The sequence below is a fragment of the Mesoplodon mirus genome (genome assembly GCF_964341445.2).
Source record: "Mesoplodon mirus genome assembly, chromosome: 15".
Classification (NCBI taxonomy): domain Eukaryota; kingdom Metazoa; phylum Chordata; class Mammalia; order Artiodactyla; family Ziphiidae; genus Mesoplodon; species Mesoplodon mirus.
The window spans coordinates 35,513,127-35,538,967 of record NC_138991.1 but is presented as its reverse complement, the minus strand read 5'-3'; the positions used below and the strand labels follow the sequence as shown (position 1 = coordinate 35,538,967).

At 55.5% G+C, this 25,841-nt stretch overlaps 2 protein-coding genes across 3 annotated transcripts; one reads left to right on the top strand and one right to left on the bottom strand.

The window, feature by feature from the left end:
- The first annotated feature begins 16 nt into the window (after positions 1-16).
- On the top strand, positions 17-6,923 carry ALKBH4 (alkB homolog 4, lysine demethylase). Of its 2 annotated transcripts, none has more exons than XM_082645095.1 (3): positions 17-175; positions 2,896-3,093; positions 6,042-6,923. In XM_082645095.1, the coding sequence occupies exons 1-3, from the start codon at positions 53-55 to the stop codon at positions 6,627-6,629; spliced, it is 909 nt and encodes a 302-aa protein (XP_082501221.1). In that variant the 5' UTR covers positions 17-52; the 3' UTR covers positions 6,630-6,923. The 2 variants fall into 2 exon arrangements, with proteins under 2 accessions (XP_082501221.1, XP_082501222.1); XM_082645096.1 differs by having other exon boundaries at positions 6,006-6,923.
- A 452-nt stretch (positions 6,924-7,375) lies between these two features.
- Positions 7,376-18,667, bottom strand: ORAI2 (ORAI calcium release-activated calcium modulator 2). The gene is made up of 3 exons (XM_082645097.1): positions 18,545-18,667; positions 15,017-15,254; positions 7,376-10,739 (listed from the first exon to the last, which is right to left on the bottom strand). Exons 2-3 carry the CDS (start codon positions 15,239-15,241, stop codon positions 10,200-10,202), a joined length of 765 nt encoding a protein of 254 aa, XP_082501223.1. The 5' UTR covers positions 15,242-15,254; positions 18,545-18,667; the 3' UTR covers positions 7,376-10,199.
- Between the last annotated feature and the right edge of the window lie 7,174 nt (positions 18,668-25,841).

The window sequence follows — 25,841 nt, the reverse complement described above, 5'->3', positions numbered from 1 at the left end:
CCCAGCGGCGCCCACGGCCCCGTGCCTGCGCCCTGGCTGCCAGGACGCGGCGATGGCGGCTGCGGCTGTGGCGGCCCCTGAGGTCCTTCGGGAATGCGGCTGCAAGGGTATCCGGACCTGTCTGATCTGCGAGCGGCAGCGCGGAGCTGACCCGCCCTGGCAGCACCCCCCGCAGGTGAGGGCTGGGAGAGGGGCCGCGCCCACAACTCCATTCTTCATCCGGGGAAACTGAGGCCCGGGTTGGCCGTGAAGACGGGCTCCTGATCAAACCGTGTCAGCGGCCCTGGCGATGAGGGCGTTGCGGGGTGAGGAGATGAGGGCTTTGAGCAGTGGGCCTGGAGTGGGAAAGGGGCTGGGACGTGGATGCAGTCCGACCACAGCTCACCTCTGGAACCTGGGGGGAGTCTGACAGCAAACGTAGCCCCCCCGTGTCTGGGGCTGGGAGCTTCACGGGCTCGTGGTTAGACGACACGGAGAGAGTAGGGGGTGCTGAAAACCAGGGCAGAGGGCCCCAGAAGGCCTTGGACGGAAACGGGCAAGGAGGAAACTCATTCCAACGAATTAACAAAAAAGGACTCAGAGGCTTTGAGCGGGGCAAGGGCCATCCAGCTGGGCCAAGGCCTGGGGAAGGTGGATGATGCTTCAGGTGAGGGAGATGAGGCCGGTGGGGCCTGACCACGGAAGGCAGGCGGGACTTGTTCTGAGGGCCATGGCGAGCTCTTGAGGGTTTTAAAGGAAGTTACCTGTGAATTTTAGAAAGATCCTGGGGAGGGGAGGGGTGGATAGGAAGGAAAGGAGGCTGGGAAGCCAGTAAAGAAACTGTCACACTGTCCGTGATAAAAGCTCAGAAGGTCCTGTGAAAAACAGTGGCTGTTCCTCAGAAAATTAAATGTAGAGCTACCATATGACCCAGCAATCCCACTTCTGGATATGGTCCCCAAAGAATTGAAAGCAGGGTCATGAAGAGATATCTGTACACCCATGTTCATAGCAGAGTTACTCGCAATAGCTAAAAGGTGGAAGCAGCCCAAGTGTCCACGGACAGATGAAAGGAAGAACAAAATGTGGTCCCTCCGTACAGTGGAATATTATTCAGTCCTAAAAAAGGAAGAAAGGAAAGTCTGGCACGTGCTACCACACAGATGAACCCTGAGGACGTTATGCTGAGTGAAATAAGCCAGTCAGAAGACATACTGTATGACTCCACTTATGTAAAGCATCCAAAGTAGTTAAATTCACGGAGACAGAAAAGAATGGTGGGTGCCAATGGCTGGGGGGAAGGGAGGGGGAGAGGTGTTAATGGGTAGATTTAGTTTTGCAAGGTGAGAAAGTTTTGGAGATTGGTTGTACAACAATGTGATATACTTAACACACTGAAATGTGCACTTAAAATGTGGCTGAGGATCAATTTTAAATGTATAACGTATATGTAGTTGTATATATTTGACCACAGTTAAAAACTTTCTTAAAAAAGAGTTTTTCAGACCTTGCCAAAGGTCTGAACTGTGCCCATAGCCGTGGGTGTGGAGGCTCAGGGCACCGCAGGGGTAGCATCTTCCCAACCTGATGGCTGAGGGACAAGTGAAATGCACGGGATGACTCCTTAACTTTCCGTGTGTCCCATGTGAGGTGCCAGGAGACAGAGACATGGTGGTTCAGGGTTGGGGTGTGGGTGCTGGCGATGCCTGTAGAACATAAAGCGGGAGGACGCAGAATTCACTGGGCAGGGAACACCTCAGACTGCCCTGTAGATCTGACAAAGTCCTGGCCAACCCAACCGGAAGCTCCGGAGCAAAGACGGCCTGGTAGGCAGTCCCACGTTGGGCAGAAATGGCCAGGCCTGTGCTGGGTCACTGGCTGGAGGCCCAGGAGAAGGGTGGCCTCTGCTCAGAACCAGAGGCAGATCCTGAAGGCCCTGCCACAGAAGGTTGTCAGCCTGGCACTCCTCTGGGTGACTGGCAAGTTCTTCTCTGTGTTTTTCCCCAAATTTTATGTACATATGTATGTATGGGGCCATGCCACTCAGCTTGCGGGATCTCAGTTCCCCGACCAAGGACTGAACCGAGGCCATGATGGTGAAAGCACCTAATCCTAACCACTAGACCACCAGGGAACTCCCAGTTTTGCTCTTTTTAGATGGGAAATTCAGGCAGTGCCAGTGGCTTCCACAGTGCAGGGCAGGCCCCAGAGACACCCACACCGCAGCCGGAAAGGGCTTCTCCCTCTGGCCTCCCAGCATGTGCTGCTCACCTCCTGGGCAGGCCCGTGGCCTTAGCTGTAGGGGAGCAGATTTCTCCAGCTCCTGGTCAGGGCTGGCTGCCTTCACACAGTCCTCCCCTTTAGCCCTCACCAGCCTGGGGAGGGCAGACAGTGCCCCACAGCGACACAGGAACAGTGTGGCCTCGGAGGCTGTGCCCCAGCTGTGCAGCCTCGGGCTAGTTCCTTAACTTTGCTGAGCCTCAGTCACCTCATCTGTAAAATGGAGGATGAAAGAATGGTTCTGCATACTCTTTTCCCTTTTACAGACGGGAAAGTGAGAAAGGCAGGGGCTGAGGGCCTTTCCCAGGAGGCGGCCCTGGGCAGGGGTCCCACCTCCCTCTAGACTCTAGCTGCCTCCCAAAGTGCTGCAGGGGAGGGTGCACTGCTGGGTGGGGCTGCTTCTCGGGGCGTGTGTGTGTGGTGTGCGGTGTGCGGAAGGGCTCCAGTGGCTCCAGGACCCCTGTCCCCTGTCTTTTTTTTTTTTTTTTTTTTTTTTTTTTTTTTTTTGCCACACCAAGTGGCATGCGGGATATTAGTTCCCTGACCAGGGATCGAACTTGGGTCCCTCGCAGTGAAAGCACCGAATCCTAACCACTGGACCGCCAGGGAATTCCCACCCCTGTCTTTCTTTTGCAGAAAACACACCGGTTCATTTACTACGCCGACACCGGCTGGGCTGTAGGGGCCGAGGAGTGCGACTTTGAAGGCTGGGCCTTCCCCTTCCCAGGCGTGACGCTGATCGAGGACTTTGTGACCCCGGCGGAAGAAGCTGAGATGGTACGGCTGATGGACCGCGACCCCTGGAAGCTCTCACAGTCCGGGCGGCGGAAGCAGGTAGGCTGGGCCAGAGCTGGGCCAGAGAGGGCAGTCACGCTACGGGGCCGTGCCGGGCTCCCAACCCCAGAGCCCCTTTGCTCACCTTCCTCTCAGGGCCTTCCTTTGCAGCCACCTCTCACCACTCCCCAGAGCCATTAGGTGACAAGCTCGCCGACCGGGGCGGGGGGTGTGGGGGCGGGCAGGGCTGCTGAATGGGGTGCGTTGGGAAGGGCCAGGGCCAGGGGCCTGGGCATGGCCTGCTTACCTTTCCATAAGGTGGGGCTCAAAGGCAGATGGCCACTCAGCTCTCTCTGCCCTCTCCCCAGCTGGCCTAGTGCTGGTGACCCTCACAGAGGGTTTCTTAAAGGCTGCCAGTTGCCCCCCATCCCCCTACCCCCCATCCAAAGTTCTCCCCGTCAGTTTCTAGTCTCCCCAGCCCTCTTCCCACTGATACTTGGGCCTCCAGATCCTGAACCTTCCCTTGCCAGGGATCACAGTCCCCTCCTCCCTGGGTCCGCTCCTCTCCTTTTCTGTTCCTCATCCCCAGCAATCCTCGCCCCATCCAGGACCTGCGAACCAGCCATCGGCCACCTTTCCACATTCCCTCCCCCTCCTGTCATGTGTCCTCACCCATCTTCAGTCCTGTGACCAGTTAGTACAGGCACTTGCTCAGGTGCCCCTCGCCCTTTCTCCTCTTACTTGGCCAGGCTCTTCCCGCTCACCCAAAGCCCTGGTCGGGTCTAGCACCCGCGCCCCCTGCTGGTGGCCGCCCTGGCTCTGGCTCTCCATCCCGAGCCGGGCCCTTCCCACTCGGCAGGTCGTTCGCTTTGCTGCCCTCCTTCCAAACCTCTCCTTCCCCTCTTCCCTCCCCGCTAACGACTGGGCCTCTCTGAGGGAACAGGTGCATCTACAGACGTTGCCTTCTCGCCTGTGCGAGGCTTCTTCCCGAGCCCCACTCCAGCTGCGCGGGATGCTGCCCCTCTCCTCGGAACTCCTTGTCCCGCATCGCCCCCTTCTGTACTCAAGGCTGCTCTTTCCCACCGGCCTCCCAGTAAGCTCTGTCTCTCTCGTCTCTGCAGCAGAGCTCCTCAGAAGAGCTCTCCGTTCTCTTCAGGTCCTCTCTTCTTGCTGCCGCTTCACCCACTCAAAAACTGCCTCCATCGCCCACCTCCTGCCTAAAGCCAGCGGCTGGTTCTCGGGCTCAGTCCTCAGGCCTCTCCTTTTCCTTCTCCAGACACTCCTTACTGATCTCAGTGAGGCCCGGCCCCGCACATTGGTGAGTTTGGGGCTTCCGCGCTCGTACCTCCAGCCCTGGCATCCCTAAGCTGAGCCGTGGCTCCATCTCGGCAAATTCCATCTTTCACCTGCTCAGGCCAGAAACCCTGGATCTTTCCACGTTCCTCTCTTTCATCGGTAATTCCTGTCAGCTCTGTATTTCTTCAAAACATATCCTGAATCTGAGAACACACCCCGCCTGCCGCTGCCACCACCTGCCTCTAGCACTTCCTGGGCAGCCCTCGGTCCTCCTCAGTTGGTTTCAGTAGGGAGGAAGTGATCCCACCGACATCCGGTTGGATCAAGTCACTGCTCTGTTACAGGCCCTCCAGGCCTCCCATCTCAACGTAAACACAGAGGCCTTACCATGCCCCAGAAGGCCCTGCACTGGCCGCCAGCCCGACCTTTGTCTCCAGTGCTGCTGTCTGCTGTCCCCACGGCAGTCACCCCCGCCTCCTGGGTTCCTCGGAGTCTCCTGGCCGTGGCCTGCCTGTCCCAGCCTTTCTGCCTGCTGCTGCCGAGGAGTTGGAGTGGCCCGCAGGAGCTGGCGGGGCCCCGCACTGGGCCGTGTGGAACAGGGAAGGAGAAAGACTCCACCAGCAGATGGAGCCACCCTCCACGAGGCGGGGGCCCGAGGGAGCAGGGGTGCGGCTAGATGCCCCCCATCCCTCAGGCCACAGACCTGAGGTGTATCTACAAGGCTCCTCCCTAGGGTGTCTTTGTTTTGTTTTTTAACTAGAAGCCACCCACCATAAAATCCACCCATTTCAAGTGTATAATTCACTGGTTTGGTTTTCAGTGTATCCACAGTGTTGTGCAACTGTCGCCACTGTCTTGTTCTGGAACATTCTCATCACCCCAGAGGAAATGCGTACCCATTGCCAGTCACTCTGCATTCCCTCATTCCCCAGCAAGCACTAATCTACTTTCTGTCTCTGTGGATTTTCCTCTTCTGGACATTTGTATAGCTAGGATTATGTAATACGTGACCCTTTGTATCAGGCATCTTTCACTGAGCATGACGTTCTCAGGGTTCATCCCTTTGCAGCTGTATCGATGCTGCATTGCTTTCGTGGCTGAATGTCATTCCGTTGGATGGACGGACCACTCTTTGGATGGACACTTGGGTTGCTTCTACTTTTTGGCTGTCATGAATAGTGCTGCTGTGACTATTTTAGTACAGACTTCTGCGTGGACGTGTATTTTCAGTTCTCTTGGGTGTGAGGCTAGGAGTGGAACCGCTGCTGGGCCCTGTGGAGACTCTTCTCTCTTGTGGTCCTGAAGCCCAGTTGCACCCAGTGTTGACCAGATGGGTAACGCTGCCATGGGCTGGCCTGCTCTGCCTTGCTCGGCTCCTTCCCGACTCCCCAGCACCACGTCCTGGGGATGCCGTGCATGGGCCTCTTGTCTCTAGCTCTGCTTCCTGGGGTACCTGGGCTGAGATGTCCCCCCGATGCTTCACATCCCCCTCCCCTGCTTTGTTTTCCTCCTCAGCATTTACCGCCATCTGATGTTTGCTGTTTATATTTACCTCCTTGGTGTCGGCCTCCTCCTGCCAGAATGTCAGCTCCATGAAGTCTGAAATCTTTGCTGGTCTTGGTCACTGTGACTGGATTCTTCAGCCCTGGCGTGTGATGCCATTTCTGTAAACTCAGACAGTTCCCCACTTCCTTTTTGTCCTCATCCTTCAGGACTATGGCCCCAAAGTCAACTTTCGGAAACAGAAGCTAAAGACCGCCGGCTTCCAGGGCCTCCCCAGCTTCAGCCGGGAGGTGGTGCGGAGAATGGGCCTCTACCCCGTCCTGGAGGACTTCCGGCCCGTGGAGCAGTGTAACCTGGACTACTGCCCGGAGCGGGGCTCGGCCATCGACCCGCACCTGGACGACACCTGGCTGTGGGGGGAGCGGCTGGTGAGCCTCAACCTGCTGTCCCCCACGGTGCTGTCCATGTCCCGGGAGGCGCCTGGCAGCCTGCTGCTCTGCCTGGCCCCGTCCGGCTTCCCGCAGGCCCCGGTGGAAGGCGCGACGGCCCCCGGCAGGTCTGTCCCGTGCCGGGAGGTGGAGGTGGCTGTCCCCTTGCCCCGCCGCGCTCTGCTGGTGCTCACGCGAGCCGCGCGGCACCAGTGGAAGCATGCCATCCACCGCAGGCACATCGGGGCCCGCCGCGTGAGCGCCACCTTCAGGGAGCTGTCAGCCGAGTTTGGCCCCAGCGGGAGGCAGCGGGAACTGGGGCAGGAGCTCCTGCAAACCTCGCTCTCCTTTCAGGGGAGACCCACGTGAGCCGCCTCCCCGGGGACGGGAGCTGGCGCTGGGCCTGGCCGGGGGTGCTGGCTCCAGAGTGGACCATTAGCCGGCATTGAAGGGGGCGCCCAGCCCGAGGGTCTTTCTCAGGTCTTAAGAGGAGACCGCTTGACACCCTGGTGCCCGGCAGTGCGAGCCCTGTCCGCGAGCTGGCTCGACGGGAACGGGCCTCAAGTCGGTCCCCTTTGACCTGTGCTGTGGCCACTTGCCTGGGTTAATTTGTCACAGCTTGAGGGCAGTGGCATACTTTGAGCTTAAAAATCGTTGGTACCACTTCAGGTCATTTTCTCCTTTATCTGTCTCTCTTAACAAGGTTGCCCGGTGTCCCAGCCTGCAGGCCCTTCATTTATTTATTTATTATTTATTATTTAATTTGTTTACTTTTGGTCGTGCCACGCAGCTTGCAGGATCTTAGTTCCGTGACCAGGGATTGAACCCAGGCCCACGGCAGTGAAAGCGCCGAGTCCTAACCACTGGACTGCCAGGGAACACCCAGGCCCTTCATTTAGGGAGCGTGTTGGATTGGAGAACAGGATGGGTAGAAGATGTGAGGTTATTACTGTTTCAGACCTCAGAGCTGCTGACAGCTTCTGAGTTGCACTCTGCCCGGGTCATGCTTGACCCCATGGGGTGTGGGATATGGAACACTGGTGGCCAGTGGTTGGCAGGGAGGGGCTTCCAAGCATCACCTCTCTCCACGGCGTTCCACCAAGAGCAGAGAGCAATTCATAACTTAAGTACTTATTTATTCAGTTCAGTCCAGGTCAACTGTTTTAAAAATCCATACACAGGACAGGGGGTGTGCACACCGCATGTGGTCTCCACAGCGTCATGCATAATGAATTAATTGGGACAAGACAGGTGAGCAGTGCAGATGAGCCTCGATCTGCTCAGGCTTAGGCAGCTTTATCCTCAACAGACCTTCCTAGAAGACACTGAAATACATTCTGCCCTGGCAGTTTGTCTAAAATAGAAACGCTTGAGTTTTGAAACTTCTGGTCAGGTACTAAACGGAGACCGTGTTCCACTTTGGAAAGGGCCTCAGCGTATCTGTGGGCACTTGTTTTTATGAGCACCAGGAAGGCTCTGCTCAGAGGAAAACAGGGCAAGCCCACGCTGGCTCCGGGGCAGCCTGTGGCGCCTCTCACTCACCACAGAAAGGCCACTGCACTTGGAACCCCCTTCACAGTCAGGTTAAGCCTCCAGAAACCAAATTTCTAGCCTGCAATTTGCTTCCCTCCCCTCCCCAGACTGCCCTGCTGCAGCTCCAAATGGCAGCTAATTCTCCAGTCCTGAGGGTGCCCCCCTGATCATCAGTCCCCAGGCCCACAGTCATCTCTGTTCTCACAGAAATTCAGTTTGCCCCCATGCCTCTGGGAACTAGAAAGGCTGGAGCTGGGAGAGCTCGCTGGAAGAAAGAAAAAGAAATTACAAGAACGTTATTCTCCTAATCAGTGTCGAAAACGTGATTATGTGGCATCTTTCCTACCCATGTGGCACTGTCACTGGGCACCTAGTGTCTGACCCTGATGTGGCCAGGCTAGAAAAACTCTGCCCATGGGCCAGGTGTAACAGCTGGCCCCTGGCTGACACCCAGAGTGTGCTCGCCGCAGTCTGGGGAGCTCAGCACTCTGTGGGTCTGGCACATGGGGCAGGGGCACCAGATGGCCCAGGAAGGTGGCCGAAGTGAGCCCAACAAGGCCCCTCTCAAAAGCCTGAGGCCAGAGGAAGGGGCTGCCGTCCCCTCCCGGCAGTGAGGAGGAGCCAGCCTGTCTAGTCCCTGCCAGGACACAAAGTGGCCGTCTTGCAGTGACGCTGACGTTCTTTTGCAAAGCAAACACATTACACCAGAGGAGCTTTTTCAGCAAGGCTCTGGGAGAGGAGACATGCACTAGGGAGCAAGCAAGTCGCGACAGATGTCTGCAGAGGATGCGAGGGACACGCCCTTTGGAAGGCGCTAGGGCTCTCCTCCGGCCCAGCAAGACACGATGTCCAGGCTGCCCGTAAATGCCATGATTTGCACTGGTGATTCTCAGCATTCAGAGTTATGTGTTAAGGTTCAGGTTCTCAACAGGATGTCACAGTCCCAGAAACCTCAGCCAGGCCTGCCCCCACTTCTTGGTACAGGCAACCCAGACCCCACAGAGATATCAGGCTGTGGACAGAAAAGCCGTCAGAGCATGAAGTCCAGTGACTGAAAAGGCACCACTCTGGTGGCTGCTGGCCAGTGTGGTAAATGTGGTCCTTAAAAACGGCCCAGGGCGCAGCAGGCTCACACATAAGCTGAGCTGTAGCATGTATGTGTTCGGTCCAAGAACATGGGCTCAGGTCTATCAGACGCCCCTCAAAAACACCAGAACCTGTGCTGTGCATGGCTGCATAGAAGTGTGAGCTGGGCCTGTGCTTGTGGCCAAGAGGCCCAGGAGGGGAGCACTACACAGGGTCTCACCTTCCCTGCCATCATTATAAGCAGGACCCATGTTTGGCCAGGGCTGGCCCCTGATGCTACCACCCACAGACCAGGCCCGGCCACGGCCTTGTCTAGACAGGAAGTCCCCCGGCTGCCCCCTCCTGCTGCTGGGGACCACAGGCAGCAGGGAGGCGGGCGGGCTCAGATGCCTGGGCGAGAGTGCCCCTGCCTTCTGCAGCCACAGCCCGGAGGGTCAGCTGGCGGCTCAGGGGACAGTCTGTGGCTGAGAGACGGAGGCCTCTGGACTTTGGGCCCTTTCCCCGGCCTGGTGGCCTCGCTGGGTCAATGTGGCCAGGGATCCAGCTGGCAGGGAAGAAGAGAATCTGAGCCCAGTGTGCCTCAGAGCACCCCTCAGTTAACAGCCACCTCCAGTGGGCGCCCACAGACCGGCCTCCGCCCTTGGACGGCTCCCCCAGGGCCTGACAAGTCTGACGCCTGCTGAGCACCCACCAAACCTGCTGGGCCATGTGCCCTGGGCTCCTGCCTTCCTTCCCCAACCCCACGAGCCAGGCCACCCAGCTCCCTCCAGGGCAGGGAGGGAAGCACCAGGCCAAGCTGTAAGCCCGTGCCTCGTCTAATCATAGCAGGGTGGTACCATCAGATGTGCCACCCAGCTGCCACCAGCCCAGCTCAGGAGTCACGGGGCAATCCCTTCCCTGAACCCATGGTGCTGCCCCGACTCTCCAGGTCCCTGCCAGGCTCCCGGCCCCCGCTGGCCGCTCGCTCCAGGTCTCCGAGGTGACCCGTGACCACCCGGTGCTACTCGGAGCCCGGCCTCCAGCCTCAGGAAGTGCCCAGGGCCAAGGACTCGTCCTTTCTTTGCCCTGAGCTCTTAGCATCGGTCTCCCGTTTAACTGAAGATTTCCATCTTATGAAGGAAAACGATCCAGGTCTTACAGCATGAAGACAGGAGTAGAACTTTGGTCTTGAACCGCCTGGCAGTGTCTCTCGTTGGCAATTTGCATTTCTGAAATTCCCCATCCCGCAAGCGAGTTCTGTTCCCTCCCGACGCGAGGCGTGGACGCTGACGCGGATGCAGCCGCGGACAAGGCATCGGCCCCGCCCAGGAGCGTGCACGCTCACACCACCTGCAGGCTGCGCTCATGCCCATCCAGCTGCACTTTGAGCTTGTGTAGCTCCTCGATCTCGCGATTGTGCCGCTCGGTTTTGTGGCGCACCAGCGAGCGGTAGAAGTGGATGGTGAAGACCACGAAGATGAGGCCCACGGGCACCATGATGATGGTAGACACCAGGGCGGCCTGCCAGCCCGTGTGGCCCCCAGGGCCAGGTTGGGGGCCGGGCTGGTGGCGCGCGTCCACGGGCAGGAACTTGATCCAGCAGAGCAGTACTACCTCGGCCAGGAAGAGCAGGATGCCCAGCACGGTGGAGAAGCCCCAGGCCAGCTCGATGTAGGGGTGCATGCGCTCGTGCGGAGACTCGCTGATGGAGTTGAGGTTGTGGATGTTGCTCACGGCCTCCACGTTGGGCAGGATGCACGTGCTGATGAGCAGTGCGAACAGGTGCACGGCCACCAGCACTGTGGTGCACGCACTGAAGGCGATGAGCAGCGGCCGTGGGTATTGGTACTGAGTCTCCAGCTGCACCTCCACCATGGCCACCTGCAAGGCAGAGGGGGCGCTGGGTTGGGGTGCCCACAGAGCAGAGGGCGCCCTGCTCGCTGATCAAATATTTTGAACTTTACTTTTTTTTTTTTTTTTTTTTGCGGTACATGGGCCTCTCACTGTTGTGGCCTCTCCCGTTGTGCAGCACAGGCTCCGGACGCGCAGGCTCAGCGGCCATGGCTCACGGGCTCAGCCGCTCCGCGGCATGTGGGATCCTCCCAGACAGGGGCACGAACCCACGTCCTTTGCATCGGCAGGCAGACTCTCAACCACTGCACCACCAGGGAAGCCCTGAACTTTACTTTTTTTTTTTTTTTTTTTGCTGATTAGCGAAAGAAGATCTCATTAAGGGAAAATCTACAAAGTACAGAAGAGGCCAGAGAAGCACTGGGCAGGGCGGTGATCGCATCCTGGATGCCAAGAACGTAGGTATATTGGGGTGCCGGGCTCCAGCCCAGGGCAGAGGCCACACTTCCCTGGGAACATGCGACTTTGCTGTTGATATCAGAGCCAGGCTGCAGTGGAGCTTAGCTGCAAAACAACTGATGTTTCTCAAAAGAACAAACTTGACCTTTTAAGAGGTAAAAAGAAGTAATGATGGAGGCTCCTGATGGTCCCCGGGCTCAGAGCCATACACTGGATGGCCTCACACAAGCCACAGGGTGCCTCTCTCAGCTGAGACCAAAAGCGGGAGTGAGCAGCCACCTCTCCAAAGGCCAGGAATGGTCATATAAATGAAAACAACGGTGAGGAGGGGAAGCTGGGAAGGGGCTGGGCTGGGACAACTGAGCTGAATCAGCAGCAGCAGTCAACGGGAGCAGGAGGCCAACAGGAAATATGTAAAAAGGGTAAGTCAAGAAACAGCAATTCCCAAATGTCATTAGAGACGTGGAGGCGGAGGGGCTGCCGGAGGCTGCCTCCAGGGATGGGAACGCGGGGCTGCAGGAGTTTGTTACAAGCCCTTTGCAGTACTTATTAACTGCGCATGTGCTAACTTTGAAAAAATAAAAACCACTTTTAAATGAAAAGGAACAAAAGGCTCACAGAAGGACCCGAAGCCCCAGCTTATCTCTGTAGCAGTGAGTGTCTATTTAGGCTGGGATCTGCTCACCACAAGCCCTAAGGGGCTTTCAAAGTCCAGACTGGGCGCCAGGCTCCTGCCACGCTTCCCCAGGTCACACCCAGTCCACTCCCCTGCAGCCCACATCCCACCCCAGCTCTGTGGACCAACCCCAGTGGAGGGTTTAGTCCAGGCTCACCAAGGGCCTTCTCCCAGGCACCCAAAGGTAAGAAACCACACCCATCAAGGAAGGGGGAACAGGGAGGCAGAGAGAAGCCAGAAGGCTTTTCCACTCACGCTGTTTGTCTCCTAAAGCTGAACCATCCCTTTTTTGTTGTTGTTGTTGGTTTGTTTTGTTTTGGGCCATGCTGCACGTCTTGTGGGATCTTAGTTCCCTGACCTGCCACCAGCCCAGCTCAGGAGTCACGGGGCAATCCCGTGGGAACCCTGGGGCCACGGCAGCGAAAGCGCCAAGTCCCAACCACTGACCATTGGACCGCCAGGGAACTCCCAGAGCCATCCCTGTTTTTAAAAATTTACAAGAAAGATTTCCTAACTTCTAGCAACTACTGCCTCTTAGAGTGAGGACCTCATCCTCTCACTCCGTCTTCAGTGAAGATGGAACGTTTGGTAGGTAAAAAGAAGATATGCCAGTCCTAGTGGACCACAGCTGAACAGAAACTCAGCAGTGATTATTGCTCCAAAGAGAGAGCAGCCACACTACCGAGAGGAGGGGTGGTCCTTGCTCAGTGCCCTTTTAGCCTGGGTAGGCTCTTGTGACCACAAAGGATATGGCCCGACAAAAAAGGATGTTGTAAACTTCAGAGGGTGCAGAGATGAGAAACAAAGAAGATTAAAAGGCCTATGAGGAAAGAAGTTTTGTTCAACCTCAGGAGAAAAGGCCAAAGGCCATTTTTCAGTGTATTTATGCAAAGATTTTTATGAAGGGGTCCTGGATCACTGGTTCTCTGTGTTAGGGGCAGGATAAACATGAAGAAATAAGCTTAAGGTCAGGCATAAGCACTTGCTGGAAAAAGGAACAGCTTTGCAATTCTAATTAGGGAATACATAATATGGAGAGGGAACTCTACCTACAGAACGGCCTGTTCATTTTTCCATGTCCCTGCCCTTATTCAGCTGTGGTTTCCACAGTGGACATGATACTAGCTGACGATCTGTATTCATCATTTCTTTCGCCTGGGCTGCTCTGCAGTCTGAATAATTATCTGATTTACTGGGGTCTGTGGCTTCTGAAATGTATCCCCAACGGCTTAAGGAAGCACTTGCTACAGAGGAGATACTCCATAAATGCTGAAGAAATGAATTATTATAATTCATTATTATTGAATGAATAATACTATTGAATGAATAATAATGAATTATTATTATTATTATTCAACGGTCACTGTCCTCATTCTAAGGCCAGTTCACACCCCTGAAGGCTGCCATTAAGTCTCAAACTACTCCTCCAGAATTCACTCTTTGCTTTACAGCTTTATTCACAGGGCTTGTTTGCAAATTTTAATGAGGGGTTTTGTAGCCTTCAAACTTGGGTGAGCAGACTCCTCCCTAAATTTGGAAGTCCAAATGTTTGGAAGACTGGGGTCTCAAGGGACAGCTGCAGACGGGAAGTGATTTCCGAGACCCAGGCCCCGCACAGAAAGGAAACCATCCTACTTCATTACATCATGCAGTACTTCTCAGTTAGTTTTCCAAAGTTAAAAAATATATAATAATAAATATAGGCCAGAAAAATTTAATGCAGTACATGCATAGTATTACTACGCATTATATCCTACTGTGAGGGTAGAAAACAAGATCTAATTTTAATGGTGACGTCTAAACTTCTCTTGCTATTTCTTAAAGTTAAGCTTGAGAAAATATTCCTTTTTTTTTTTTTTTTTTTTTTTTTTGCTGTACGCGGGCCTCTCACTGTTGTGGCCTCTCCCGTTGCGGAGCACAGGCTCCGGACGCACAGGCTCAGCGGCCATGGCTCACGGGCCCAGCCGCTCCGCGGCATATGGGATCCTCCCAGACCGGGGCACGAACCCGTATCCCCTGCATCGGCAGGCGGACTCTCAACCACTGCGCCACCAGGGAGGCCCAAAATATTCCTCTTTTAATGTGATGGAAGAAAATGATTTTGAGCCAAAGTTATGTCCCATATGATTGTACACTTTTGTAATTACGTTTTAAGCAATAAAATGCAAGACCTAAATAAGCCTTTGCTCTGAACTACAGACCTAAACCCAAATTGACTGCCCTCTAAATGTGGTGACCTCTGCCCTGCCCTATATGAAGTCACGCCCCGACTACATGAGGTCTCATTTTTCCACGGGTGACCAGTGCCGATGACGGGTAGGCCCTTGTCATGGGAGTGGCCGCACTGGCTCGCTCGGACAGCTTTTTATTTTCTGCGTATCCATTGGACAGCTGAGGCTCTGGGATATGGAAAAACAATCGTTTTTACATTAAAAAAAAAAAAGGCTTCCAGCCCAATAGGACCTCTGAGCAGACAATAGAGAAAGAAAAGGAGGGGCGGCCACAGTTCTCGCTGGGAATCCGGAATCCTGACATCCCCCCTCTCTGGGACAATCCCCTGAAGGGATGAAGGTCTGCAGGCTTTGAAGTCAACAGGGGATGTGGCCCTTTTTCAGGGCCCGTGGTTTTTCCCCAGACAGACTCTTGTCCTGGGGGATGACTCAGAAGGAAAGCACAGCCGGGCAGCCGGGTGTCAGGCCAGAGGCTCTGCTTCGTCACCCCAGAGACCACATTCAGGGAGCATCTGCGTCCCCAGCTGGGCTAAACTAAGCAAACGCAACCCATGCCACAGTTTCTGCTCAAATTCCCAAACTCTTGGGTGGTGCCTGAGATGTGCAGATGTGGGGACTTTTCCCCAGGAAACCTTGTACCCTGAAGCTATTTTAATTACCCCACTAACTTCCCTACCAAGTAAATACGGTATGTGAATGTGAGAGTGGGCTTTCTGGGGGCTCTGGGGCTTGGGGACTCCCCTGGATACCCCAGGCCACCCCCCCAGTTGCCAGAGCAGTCCCCTTGGAGGAGGTGGGACCTGGGCAGAGACTTGCTAATGGTCCATCCTGGCTGTCAGCAGGGCCCGGAGGGAGTGCTTTGCTCCCTGAAGCATCACAGGATTTCAATTAGCAAAAGCCCACTTCACAGGCTGTGTTTCCCACCATGTGTTTCCACTCACCATGGCAAAGCCCGAGAGGAGGGCGGACGTCCGGCTGGAGGCCTTCAGCTTGGCCCTGCTCAGGTAGAGCTTCCTCCAGGAGAGGGCCTGCACAGAGTGGTGGTTGGAGGTGACCAGTTCCAGGTAACTGCGGCGGACCCAGTCCCGGTAATCCATGCCCTTGTGGCCGGGCTCCGAGCAGGCGGGAGTGGAGGGGTCCACAGGTACGTTGAGCTCGGCGCTCATGGTGGGAGCCAGGCTGTGGGCGGCAGAGACACACTCAGGCATCCCAGAGGGTTCCCGGGGCCTGGAAAAGCCAGAATCCAAGTCCCTTTAACCTCCCCTGGGGGCCCACTGTATACACCCTGTGCCAGGGCCGTGGGATCCAGGGGTGCAGAAGTATGGAGCCCTGGCCTCTGAGGCAGTCCTCACACAGGAACGTGGGGACCACCTGCAGGAAAGGAGGGGCAGGGGTGCATCTCCAGGAACCATCGCAGCATCCAGTGTTCCTCCACAAAGCAGGAATCTGGCCTCCCACCCCGAGCTCAGAAAGGCTCCAACTGAGTGTGGCTCTTGGGAGAATGGAATTCCAAGGTTGGCCAAAAGCGCCTAAGGACTCCTCAGAGGTGCACCTATCTTCAGGGAGTAGGGAGCTGTAGTATTTAGGAAGCTTTTAGGACCTAAACTTCTGGATTTGACCCTGCCATGTGAGCGTGACACCTGACCTTTCCAACCTGCTCACCTTCACCTAGGGATATCCCCACCCTACCGGGCTCTTAGACAAGAGAGTGGAACCAAAACTGTTTTCCAGTGGCCAGGTGCCAACCATGAAATCAACATTTCCAAGCAGCCGCTAACTTCTCAAATCCAACTTAGATTTTAATCAGCACAGTTCGCCCTGAAAATACCTGGTTTGTATAACTAAGGCCACATCCAGGCTGCAATGGAAACCTTTAGCAAAATGAAAAACTGAATTGGCCAATTGACGTGAGCACGGTTTTTTGTGGGGATTTTTGTTTTTGTTCCGAGAAATGGAGGCTGGAGACCCCTCGAGTATCCCAGTAGACATCTGGTTTGACAGTAACACACGATGAAGATCAGAAGAGCTGATCTGTCGAGATTTGTGAATTTAAACCCAAATCTCCACTAATCCAGATAGGGGATTGGCGGTCTTGCGTGGCCCAAGGGGCCGGCCCATGCAGCAGCCCGCGGGATCAGCTCGAATTAATCTGCAGGGCAGGCTTCAAGGGCACAGGCACCTCACAGCTCACTTGGCATCAGATATTAACTTGTACCTTCAAGCCCGCATAGGCCCCGTGAAAAGCCTTCTTAAGGCTACTACAAAACAGAGCAGTGTTCCCAGGTTCCAGGGAGCCTGGCTGGGGGTGGGTGGGCGGAGTAGGGGGTGTTCATCAGGGTCAGCGGCTGAGGAAATGCCCCACACTTGACCTGTCCATGCCAACCCCTAAAAGGATTCTCTGGGAAGGTCCTAGAGGCGGGTAAGGCCTCTCTCTTTTGGGGTGCCTTCCTCTTTGTCTTCCACCAGGCTGCGGAGGCTCGGCTTTTACCGGCCAATAGGGCCCCGGGAAACAGTTCTGTGCTCTTCTATTTCTGCCTGGGATGCCAATTACTAGGTCATTTACAGAAGGGCCGACTTGGGAACCTTGGTCACCCCCACTCCCCCACCCCATCCACATCTGCAGCCAGCAGCACCGCTTGCAAGCACTTCAATCACAGGAATGTCCCTTCCCTTGGGGAGAATTCAGAGAAATGTTGTTCACTAACCAATCCATTGGCTGGCTCCAAATAATTGAGAATGGCGTCATTTGGAAATACATTTTTTTCTCTTTTTCTCCCCCTATGTATCAGAAGTGAGCCCACAGTTATGATGAAGACACTGTCCAGTGTGTGGTGGGGTGAAAGGCACAAGCTTTGCCCCCTCAGAGGATCCATCTCTCCATCCTGCATCCAATAAATGCTTCCTGAGCCCGAAGGTAAGACTGCATTTGGTACTTAAGGATCAATGAAAGGTGAGGATGTCCAGGGGGGGAGTGAGATAAGGGCGGGGGGAATCTCATCCAGTGAGTTAAATGCTGCTTTAGTGGAGGGGGTGTGAGGGCTGAGGGAGTGCAGGAGGGGCTGGCTGCCTCTACTCTTGACCCGGGAGAGGGGCCCTGCTAGGGAGCCAGGATAGGGACAAGGACATAGGTAGTGAAGGTAGCATTGGCAAAGAGGGACCCTCCCTCAAAGACAAGACGCTGCCCACATGGGAGCTTCTGAGAGGCAGGGCAGAAAAGCTAGCTGCAGAGGGGGTCAGGGAAACGGGGGTGGAAGGCAGGATGCAGGGAGTACAAGGAGCCTGGAAAGTATGACTGTGCTGGACTTGCTCTGGCGGTGCCCGGATGCAGGGGCTTGGACGGAGCTGGTCAGGGAACAATGCAGCCTCAGTCTGGTCTGTGTGCTCAAATGCTTGGCCGACTGGGAGGGGCAGGAGGGCCTGGTGGCCTCCAGAGGGATGTATGGGGTGAAGAAGAGGGAAGCACAGGGACCATCAATGAACGAGAGCTGAGCTCAAATTGGAAAGTGGAGAGCTTCATGGGCAGTGAGGTCTGACAGTGGCCTCTGGGCCATGGTGGCCTCTGGGCAATAGGCAGGCCAGCCTCAGCCCTGCAGATGTCCTTCGAGTGGCAGGGTTTGGGAAGGAAGGGCTGTCTGTCTGCTTGGAGCCTGGGTCTTGAGGCAGGCCTGTGGGTCCTGAAGACAGAGAAGCCACTTCCTGTAGAGGGAGCAGCCCAGACTGGATTCAGATGCATCCTCACCCTTCCAGCCCCAGCGTCCTACCCTGGGCCAGGCCTCCTCCCCCTGCCTCCCCCACTCCAGGGGCAGAGTCTGGTCCTCACACTCCAGGGCTGGGCTCAGGCAGGGGGTGGGGTGGGTCAAGATGGAGCCCTGCGTTTCTGTCAGGTAGCAGAGGCTCCAAAGGATGCTCTCCTGGCTGAACCTTGTGGGGTTTTTTGGTTTTGTTTTCATATAAGGGGCAGTCAGAGAAAAGAGGTCTTGTAGCATAACAGTGATGCTCTCTCTAAAGATTAGCTATTCTCCTTGGCAGGGCTGTTGGAAACATTTCCGGGCGGTAGGTTTTGGGGTTTGCCTGTCTTAACTTCCTTTAAACATCTGGGGCACGAGCAATGGCGAGTGCCACGCAGAAACGCCTGTTTCTGACTCTCTTTTTGTCACACCCGTGCAGGGCGGGGGCCCAGCCCCTCCTGCTCCCCTGGGTCTCCTAGAGGAGTCCGCCTGCATCCCTGTCCCTTCCCCTCAGGAAGCCCCAGCAGCCGCAGGACCCGCATTCAGCCCGCACCCGCGACCTGAGTCCTCTCAGCGCCGCACCCTGCCCGGGGAGCCCGCGGGGTTGGGGTCACCTGGCCGCCTCCCAACCCCGCAGACGTCGCGTCCCAGGCCTGCCCAGGAGGAAGCCGGTCCCCTCCCCCGTCGAGTCTCCGGGTGCAATTCCAGTCCCCCGCCAGACCCCCCGCGGCGAGCACTCACCGAGCTGCTCTGCCCGCCCGGCCCGGCTCCGGCTCGGGCTCGCGGCAGGCGGCGCTGGCGTGGCCGTGTGGCCCTGTGGCCCAGTGGCCCTGTGGCCCGGCCGGGGCGCCGAGCGCGGCCCCCACCCTCCTTCCGCCCGTCCCTCGGGGTCCCCCGGCCCCGCCCCCGCCAGCTGCCCCGCCCCCCCGCCGGTCCGCCGCAGCCGCTGCCCCGGCAACAGTGCGCTGCCGTCACGTGACCGGCCCGCGGGGGCGCTGTGGGCCACGTGACACTGCGGGCTGGCAGGGGCGGGGCTCGAGGCCCCTCCCGGAGGGGCCCCGGGGGTCCCAGCTGTGTGGATACTGCTCCCGCCAGGGCGCCAAAAACCCGCGAAAGGTTGCTCATGTCTCCTGGGCGCACCGCGGGTAGTAGTGAGCAGGGATCCGCGCCGCGGCGGCGAGGAGAGCCGGAAGCCTGGGCATCCCTCGCTCTCCCGCCCCGCCGGCCGCCCGAGCGCCCTGGCGACAGAACGGGGAGGCTGCGCTTTCTCTGCCCCCTGGGTCTGGCCAGCAAGTCCAGGTCAGGCTGAGCCCTGCTTGGCCCGAGGTGTGGGGGTCTGAGTGCCGAGTGGGAGCACGGGGTTCCAGGGTGAGCCCCAGAGAACGTCCGGGACCGGTCACTGACCCGGTGGTGGGGTGGGATCCCGTTATCAGACTGCAGGGTGTGCGGGGGGGCGGCGGGGGGCGGGGGGCGTGGGGAGAAAGGGTGTAAGGGAGGCTCTGTTCCGGGAGATGTGGGCGGCGACGCCCGAGTTTGTCGGGCGGACGGTGGCACCAGGCAGAGCGCGCCCCGGAGCTGGTCGCCCAGACTGCACCCTCACCCAAAGGCCCAGCGAGACCTGCCGGGTCCTAACCCGGGTGCAGCATGCTTGGCGCGCCGAGAGCTGTTCTCAGTGGGCAGAGCGCTGGGGGAGAAAGTGTTTCTGCGGTGCCTCTGGCTCCTTCTGTCCGAGACTGCAGGGAACCTCTCCGCGGGAATGGTGAACTCTCCGGTTTTACAACCGAGACCTTCAAACAGGAACGATCTTTCAGGGAAGTACACGTGAATATTCACTAAGAGGAGAGATGGGTTCCTGTCAACCCATCGTGCCACACGGGCCCTCAGAGTACTTCCTGCGTGGCCTACATAGGATTTTTCCATCTGTCACAACAACATTGGACCGTGACACATTTATCCAAACGAAAGAAAAAAGAGAGAGAAAAATTCCACTCGTGTCAACCAGTCCAAGTTTTCTGACAATTGGAAGAGTAAACGTTAGCAGATGCCAGGGCAAATCCATTTATACTGCAAGATGCATTTTAGGGGCCAGTGCTGAGAGCCAGGATGATACCTTTTAATCCAGGAGGACACTTAAGAGCAGACTAAGCCAGTTTCCCCCTGGTTAGTGCCCTAACAAAGGGCGGAGGAAAATCCCAGGGTCTGAATACCGCCCCGCTCCCATGGCTACAGGAAGGATATCACTGGATTTCAGGGAGCAAAGTCCTCAAAAAGCATAGTGTGGCTTCCACACCTCAAGCAGCTGGAAAAGTGGACTGGAAAACAGGAAGAAAACACTTTGAACACTTTGTAAACGGCAGTAGTTGCCTCATAGATGAACATTCTTTCAGCAGCAGTCATTCGCTTGCGTTCTCACCCTTGAACCCTGACTGCACATCCTTTAGAAAGCTTCCTAGGCCAGTTAGCCATGCCCCCACCCCCGAGCACATTTATCCAGCATGTCTGGGCAGAAGCAGAAGGTAAGTCGCAGTTACCAGGGCTTTTCAGAGCTCGTTTCCTAACCAAACCCAGAAAATGGCTTTCCTCACCCTGGAAGATTAAGGGTGGTGACTGTGCTGAAAGGAGAGAGATTTAATGATCACAGTACAGTAGTTGCAAGCCCCCCTCAGGCGCCCAGGCAGTTGAGTAGGGGCTACACAGAGGCGAGGAGGTTCAGGTACAGGTCCACGGTACCAGCCACTCAGCCGGCATGTCTGGGCTCCAGTTTGTGCTGTCATTCTCGGCAAGTCGCTTCCTCTCCCGAGGCCTCGGCTGTCCCACATTTGAAAAAGACCAACTCTGGGAGGCATATCCCAGGGGTCAGCCACCTTCTAGTTGCCTCATCCACGCGTGCCCCCTTGTTCAGTGAATGCCGTGGTCCTTGCTGTTTTCCTCTCTCCCCCAGGATGGCCTCACACCTGGTATGGACAATGTATCCAGTCCCCTGACACAGCAGTTCTGTCCCCTTGGCCATTTGCTCCTATGGCCTAGCCCTTATTATCATCACCTTCTGTGAACTCCCCCGACCATGGATCGAACCCAGGCCCCGGCATTGAAAACTCTGAGTCCTAATCACTGGACCGCCGGGGAATTCCCAGCGTGAACACTTAAATTCAAATATCCCACTTTCTGACGCTTCTTCCTCACTCAGTCCCCCATCACTCCCCTGACTCTGACACCTATTTTTCTCCCTCTCAGCCTCCTTTCGGCTTCTCCTACTGACACCTCTCCCCACTTCTCAGAGAGCTGTCATCACTTCCTTTGTTTCCTCCTCAGCCATCTGCAGTCTGCTGCCCTTTGCGCTGCTAAGTCCAGATGTCTCAGCCACTGCTCTGTCACCGGGTTCCCCTCCTTCCATCTGGAAACACTCCTTCCTTCTCTGGTGAGGCCACTGGACATTCCCCAGTGCAGACCTCTCCTCTGCCATCTGTCCACTAGATACGGCTGTTTCTCAGGGTCCTGTCTGGGTCCCTCTCTCCACATTTCTATCTGAGTGGTCTCACCCACTCCCGTTTTGCCTGAGAGCTCCCAGATCATCACCTACAACCCGGGTCTCTTCCCAGCCTGGCAGGGTGTGATCCAAGGCCCGCGAGCTTCACCAGGCCCTCAGCTGAATTCCTCATCTTTCCCTCACACACCTGCCCCACCTCCTGGTCACCTGTCCCAGGGCGAGTTCCACCACCCGCCCAGCTGGTGACTCTGTAGATCTGGTGTCAGTCCTGACTTCCCTCCTCCCCAAGTCCTGTGAATTCTCCCACCTACATGTCTCTGAAATACCCCCTCCCACCCCTGCGTCCCCCTCCTGCCCCTGCGTCCCCCTCCTGCCCCTGCGTCCCCCTCCTCCACACACTTCTTCCTCCCCCCGTCCCCCCGTCTCTATTCTTTTTTTTTTTTTTAATAAATTTATTTATTTATTTTTGGCTGTGTTGGCTCTTCGTTGCTGAGCGCGGGCTTTCTCTAGTTGCGGCCAGCGGGGGCTTTTGTTCATTGTGGTGTGCGGGCTTCTCATTGCGGTGGCTTCTCTTGCTGCAGAGCACAGGCTCTATGCGCACGGGCTTCAGTAGTTGTGACACGTGGGCTCAGGACTTGTGGCTCACAGGCTCTAGAGCGCAGGCTCAGTAGGTGTAGCACACGGGCTTAAGTTGCTCTGCGGCATGTAGGATCTTCCCGGACCAGGGCTCGAACCCACGTCCCCTGCATTGGCAGGCGGATTCCTAATCACTGCGCCACCTGGTCTCTATTCTAACTCAGGCCGTTGTCATCCCAGGTCTGCGTTACTGAGCTACCCTCCCCTTGTCCAGAAGTCCTGGGTCCCATGCCCACGCAGCACCCTGTGCAGCACGGCACTGACCTTTCTCTCGTCTGTGTCCCTGACCGGATCTGGAGCTCCTTGAAGGTGAGGACTGTGTTGCCAAGCAAAGTGCACTTAGGAACCCTTTGGATTTAGCCCTTAGTTCTGCTCAATAAACGTTTACTACATTCTAGGGCATAAGAAAACTGCCTGAGGACTTGCCCCAGGTTAATTTCTAAGAGGGTTCTCCTTACTGAGCTAGGTTAATATATAGTTACTGTAGCTCACTTTAGTCAAGTATGCCAAACAGTAAACATAAACTTCCAAAAGGGGAGGAGAAGAAAACATACCTATTTCCAGTGATGATGCCAAAAGAAGTGGTTCCCACACAGCTCTGCTTCCACGCAGCCTGGAAACCAGGTTTAATTACATTCCTATTTCCAAAAGCCAATAGAACGTCACTCCTCTAACACAATTTATTTTTTTCCTCAAAAGATAAATGTTGAAAACAGAGAATTCAAAATAGTGATGGTACTTTTTATGTTCCAAACCAGTGTTTCTCAAGGTATGGAGGGGGAGGGGATCCATAGTGGAATCCCCTGAGGTACCTGCTTAAAATGCCTAATTAGGGCCTGAACTGTAATAAATCAGTCTCGGGGGCATGTCTGGGGTCTGGATTTTTAAAAAATATTTATTTATTTATTTATTTATTTATTTGGCACCCTGGGTCTTGAGTTGCACCAGGATCTTCGTTGCAGCACGCGGGACCTTTAGTTGTGGCATGTGGGATCTAGTTCCCCATCCAGGGACCTAACCCCAGCCCCCTGCATTGGGATCGCGGAGTCTTACCCACTGGTCCACCAGGGAAGTCCCCGGGGTCTGGATTTTTTCGGTAGGCTCCTCCCCTGCTGCTACACTGCGGGCATCAAGGCAGAGAAGGTGACTAACTGTGTCTACTCGTAGGTCCTTCCTGCCGTAGGAGCAGTTTTTCAGGTGGGAACGACTTACCGGCTTGCTCCTAGTCACTGAGATTTGCTCAGTGACATTTATTGAGCACCTATTACGTCCCAAGCACTGTGATGGCGCTAGGGGTCAGAAAGGAGCGGAACTAGCAGGTCCTCACTGTCACGAGCTCAGCTGAGTCTGGGGGTGTGCGGTCTGCTAGTATGGCGGGACCCGGGCGGGGGAACGAGTGATGGGGCCGTGGAAGAAATGAAACGGGGTGGGTGGAAAGCTGAGCCCCACGGGGGAGGAAGAGGCAGAGCCAGTGTTCCTGAGGCAGGAACTGCTTCCCGGGGTGGGGCCATCGGGAGCAAGAGGGAGGGAGGGGACCCGGCACGAGAGGGAAGCAGGTAGGGGCTGGATTGAAGGCCTTCAGCTCCTATTGTAAGTGTGAGGGAAGCCCTTGGGGAAGTAACCCAGAGGGACGGCAAGATCTGGTTTGCTTTTTTTTTATTTTCTTTTTTGGCCACGCCACAAAGCATGTGGGATCTTAGTTCCCCGACCAGGGATTGAACCCGTGTCCCCCGCATTGGAAGTCTTAACCACTAGACTGCCAGGGAAGTTCCTGGTTTCTGCTTTTAAAAGATCACCCTGGCTGCTTTGTGGAGAACAAAGTTGGGGAGTGGGGTGTTGTCAAATTCAAGTTGTTGTGCCTGACACGTAGTGAGGCCCAAACAAACGGAAACGTCAGAGTTTGGAGCAGAGGAAGTTTAATTAGTCCAGGAGGTGCCAACCTGGCAGATGAGAGACCTAGGCTTGTCTCAGATCCATCTTGCTGGCTGGCTGAGGCACAAGGTTTTTAAAGGCGAAAAAAAAAAAAAAAAAAAGGTAAAGAGGGTCTTTGTGATTTCAGCTTCCTGATAAGACTTTAGTTGCAACCTCCTGGCCCTCATACGTCCGTCTTGTGACCTCATGTGTCACTGGTGATCAACCTGTCTGTTCCTGCAAAGCAAACTAGTAAATCATGGTCTTGTGATCCCTTAATTTCTTTCTCAGAGAGAGCAAAAGTAATGGGTGAGGTGTTTTATTATTTACTTAGAGCCTATGTGACTGGTTAAGACTTTCAATTCCCGCTCAGACCCTGCTGTTTTCTTTAAGACTTTTGGGGCCTGCTCTTTCCTTTGTTTCTGTGTTCCCTCCCTTCCCTAATTAGTAACTGCTTGAATCTGCTCTTTGGAACTCAGGGAAAGTCTAGGAGACTAAAGCCTTTTTCTACAAACAAGAAACAGGAGACATGGAAAGGCTTTTGTATCCAGGAGGGCCCCGTAGGGTCCTGATTGACTTCAATCCCCCCTTTTCTTTGATTCTCCTCAATCTTGAGAGGAACAGGAGCAGGACAGAAAGGGTATAAAGTTTTGGGTAGAGAGGTTAATCATAAACTCGGCAGAAGAACTTGGTTTTGTGGGGAGTTGGTTTCAGTGGGGCATGAGTAGAAAGAGGCTACAGCAGCCATCCAAGCTAGAGATGCTGGTGGTGTGGACTAAGGTGAACAAGACAAAGACCATGACAGTGAGCAGGCCCAGCGAGGTGGATGGACCTGGGGAAGCGGTGAGCAAAACAGGAACCAACGAAGACCCTGACTCCTAGGTTAGGAGCTCAAGCAACTGGGTGGAAAGTGGTGCAATTCACCAAGGTGAGAAGACAGAGGAGGAACGTGCTTAGGGGGTGAAATCAAGGTTTTCTTACGCTGAGCTCACGGTGCTCATTACATATCCAAGGGGAGACATCGGGTGGGTGGCTGGGTAGACACGAGTCTGGGCTCCAAAAGGAAGTTGAAGCCAGAAACTCAGAAGACATCAGTGAAGCTAGTATTTAAAGCCACCTATTAGAAATGATCTCCTGGGACCTGAGTATTGACAATAGAAGACTGTGCTCTGGGTCACTCTGATATTCAGAGTTTGAGCGGCAGGGAAGCAAGCAAGGGAAAGGCAGAAAACAAGCCAGGAGGCAGTGCTGTCAGGAATGCTAACAGAAGAGTGGGAAACTGAATAGAATGCCACCGAGGGGCTGGACTGGGCAAGACTAGAAGGATTTCAGTGGGGTTACGGGGAGGAAAGCTCGCAGAAGGATGAGAGTGAAAGCAAACGCAGAGAACCCTGGGGGGTTTAGCCGAGAAGGGGAGGAGGTGAGTGGGGTGACAGTGGCAGGAGGGCACGGGGACAAGGGCTCCTCTTCTGTTGCTTCACAATGGGAGGCACCTGGCTGCTTGTTGCCGGGAAGGGGCCAGGAAACCCGGGATGAAGTGCTTCTGTGAAACAGTTACTGCAGGGGGCGGGGAAAGGGAGAGCCCTGGGAAGGGAGGACACGAAAAAATGCCTTTTAGAAAGTGGGAGAGTGACTCTACGAGGGTGGTATAAGATCTCAGGAGAGGAGGGGAGTGCTGGGTTCCTGTGCGACCCCCGTGATCCCATATTCACCTGGGACTGGTCAGTCCAGCTGCCTGGTTGGGTGAGATAAAGAATTGATAGCCCCAGGGACTGTAGCTCTAAAGTACAATTCCTTGCTTTAGGGAACATCTGTCCCTGTCACTGCAAGGCTGCACACCCACGTCCACTCATTCTCCGAACACACACACAGTTAACTCTCATTCATGGTAGTTAGATTCCATAAAGTGGCCGCAGACACTGGATTAGCAGACACTGAACCAACCAATCCTGCCTGGGGAAACACAGGGTGAGGTTTCTGTGAGCCTCGGGCCACATCAACCGG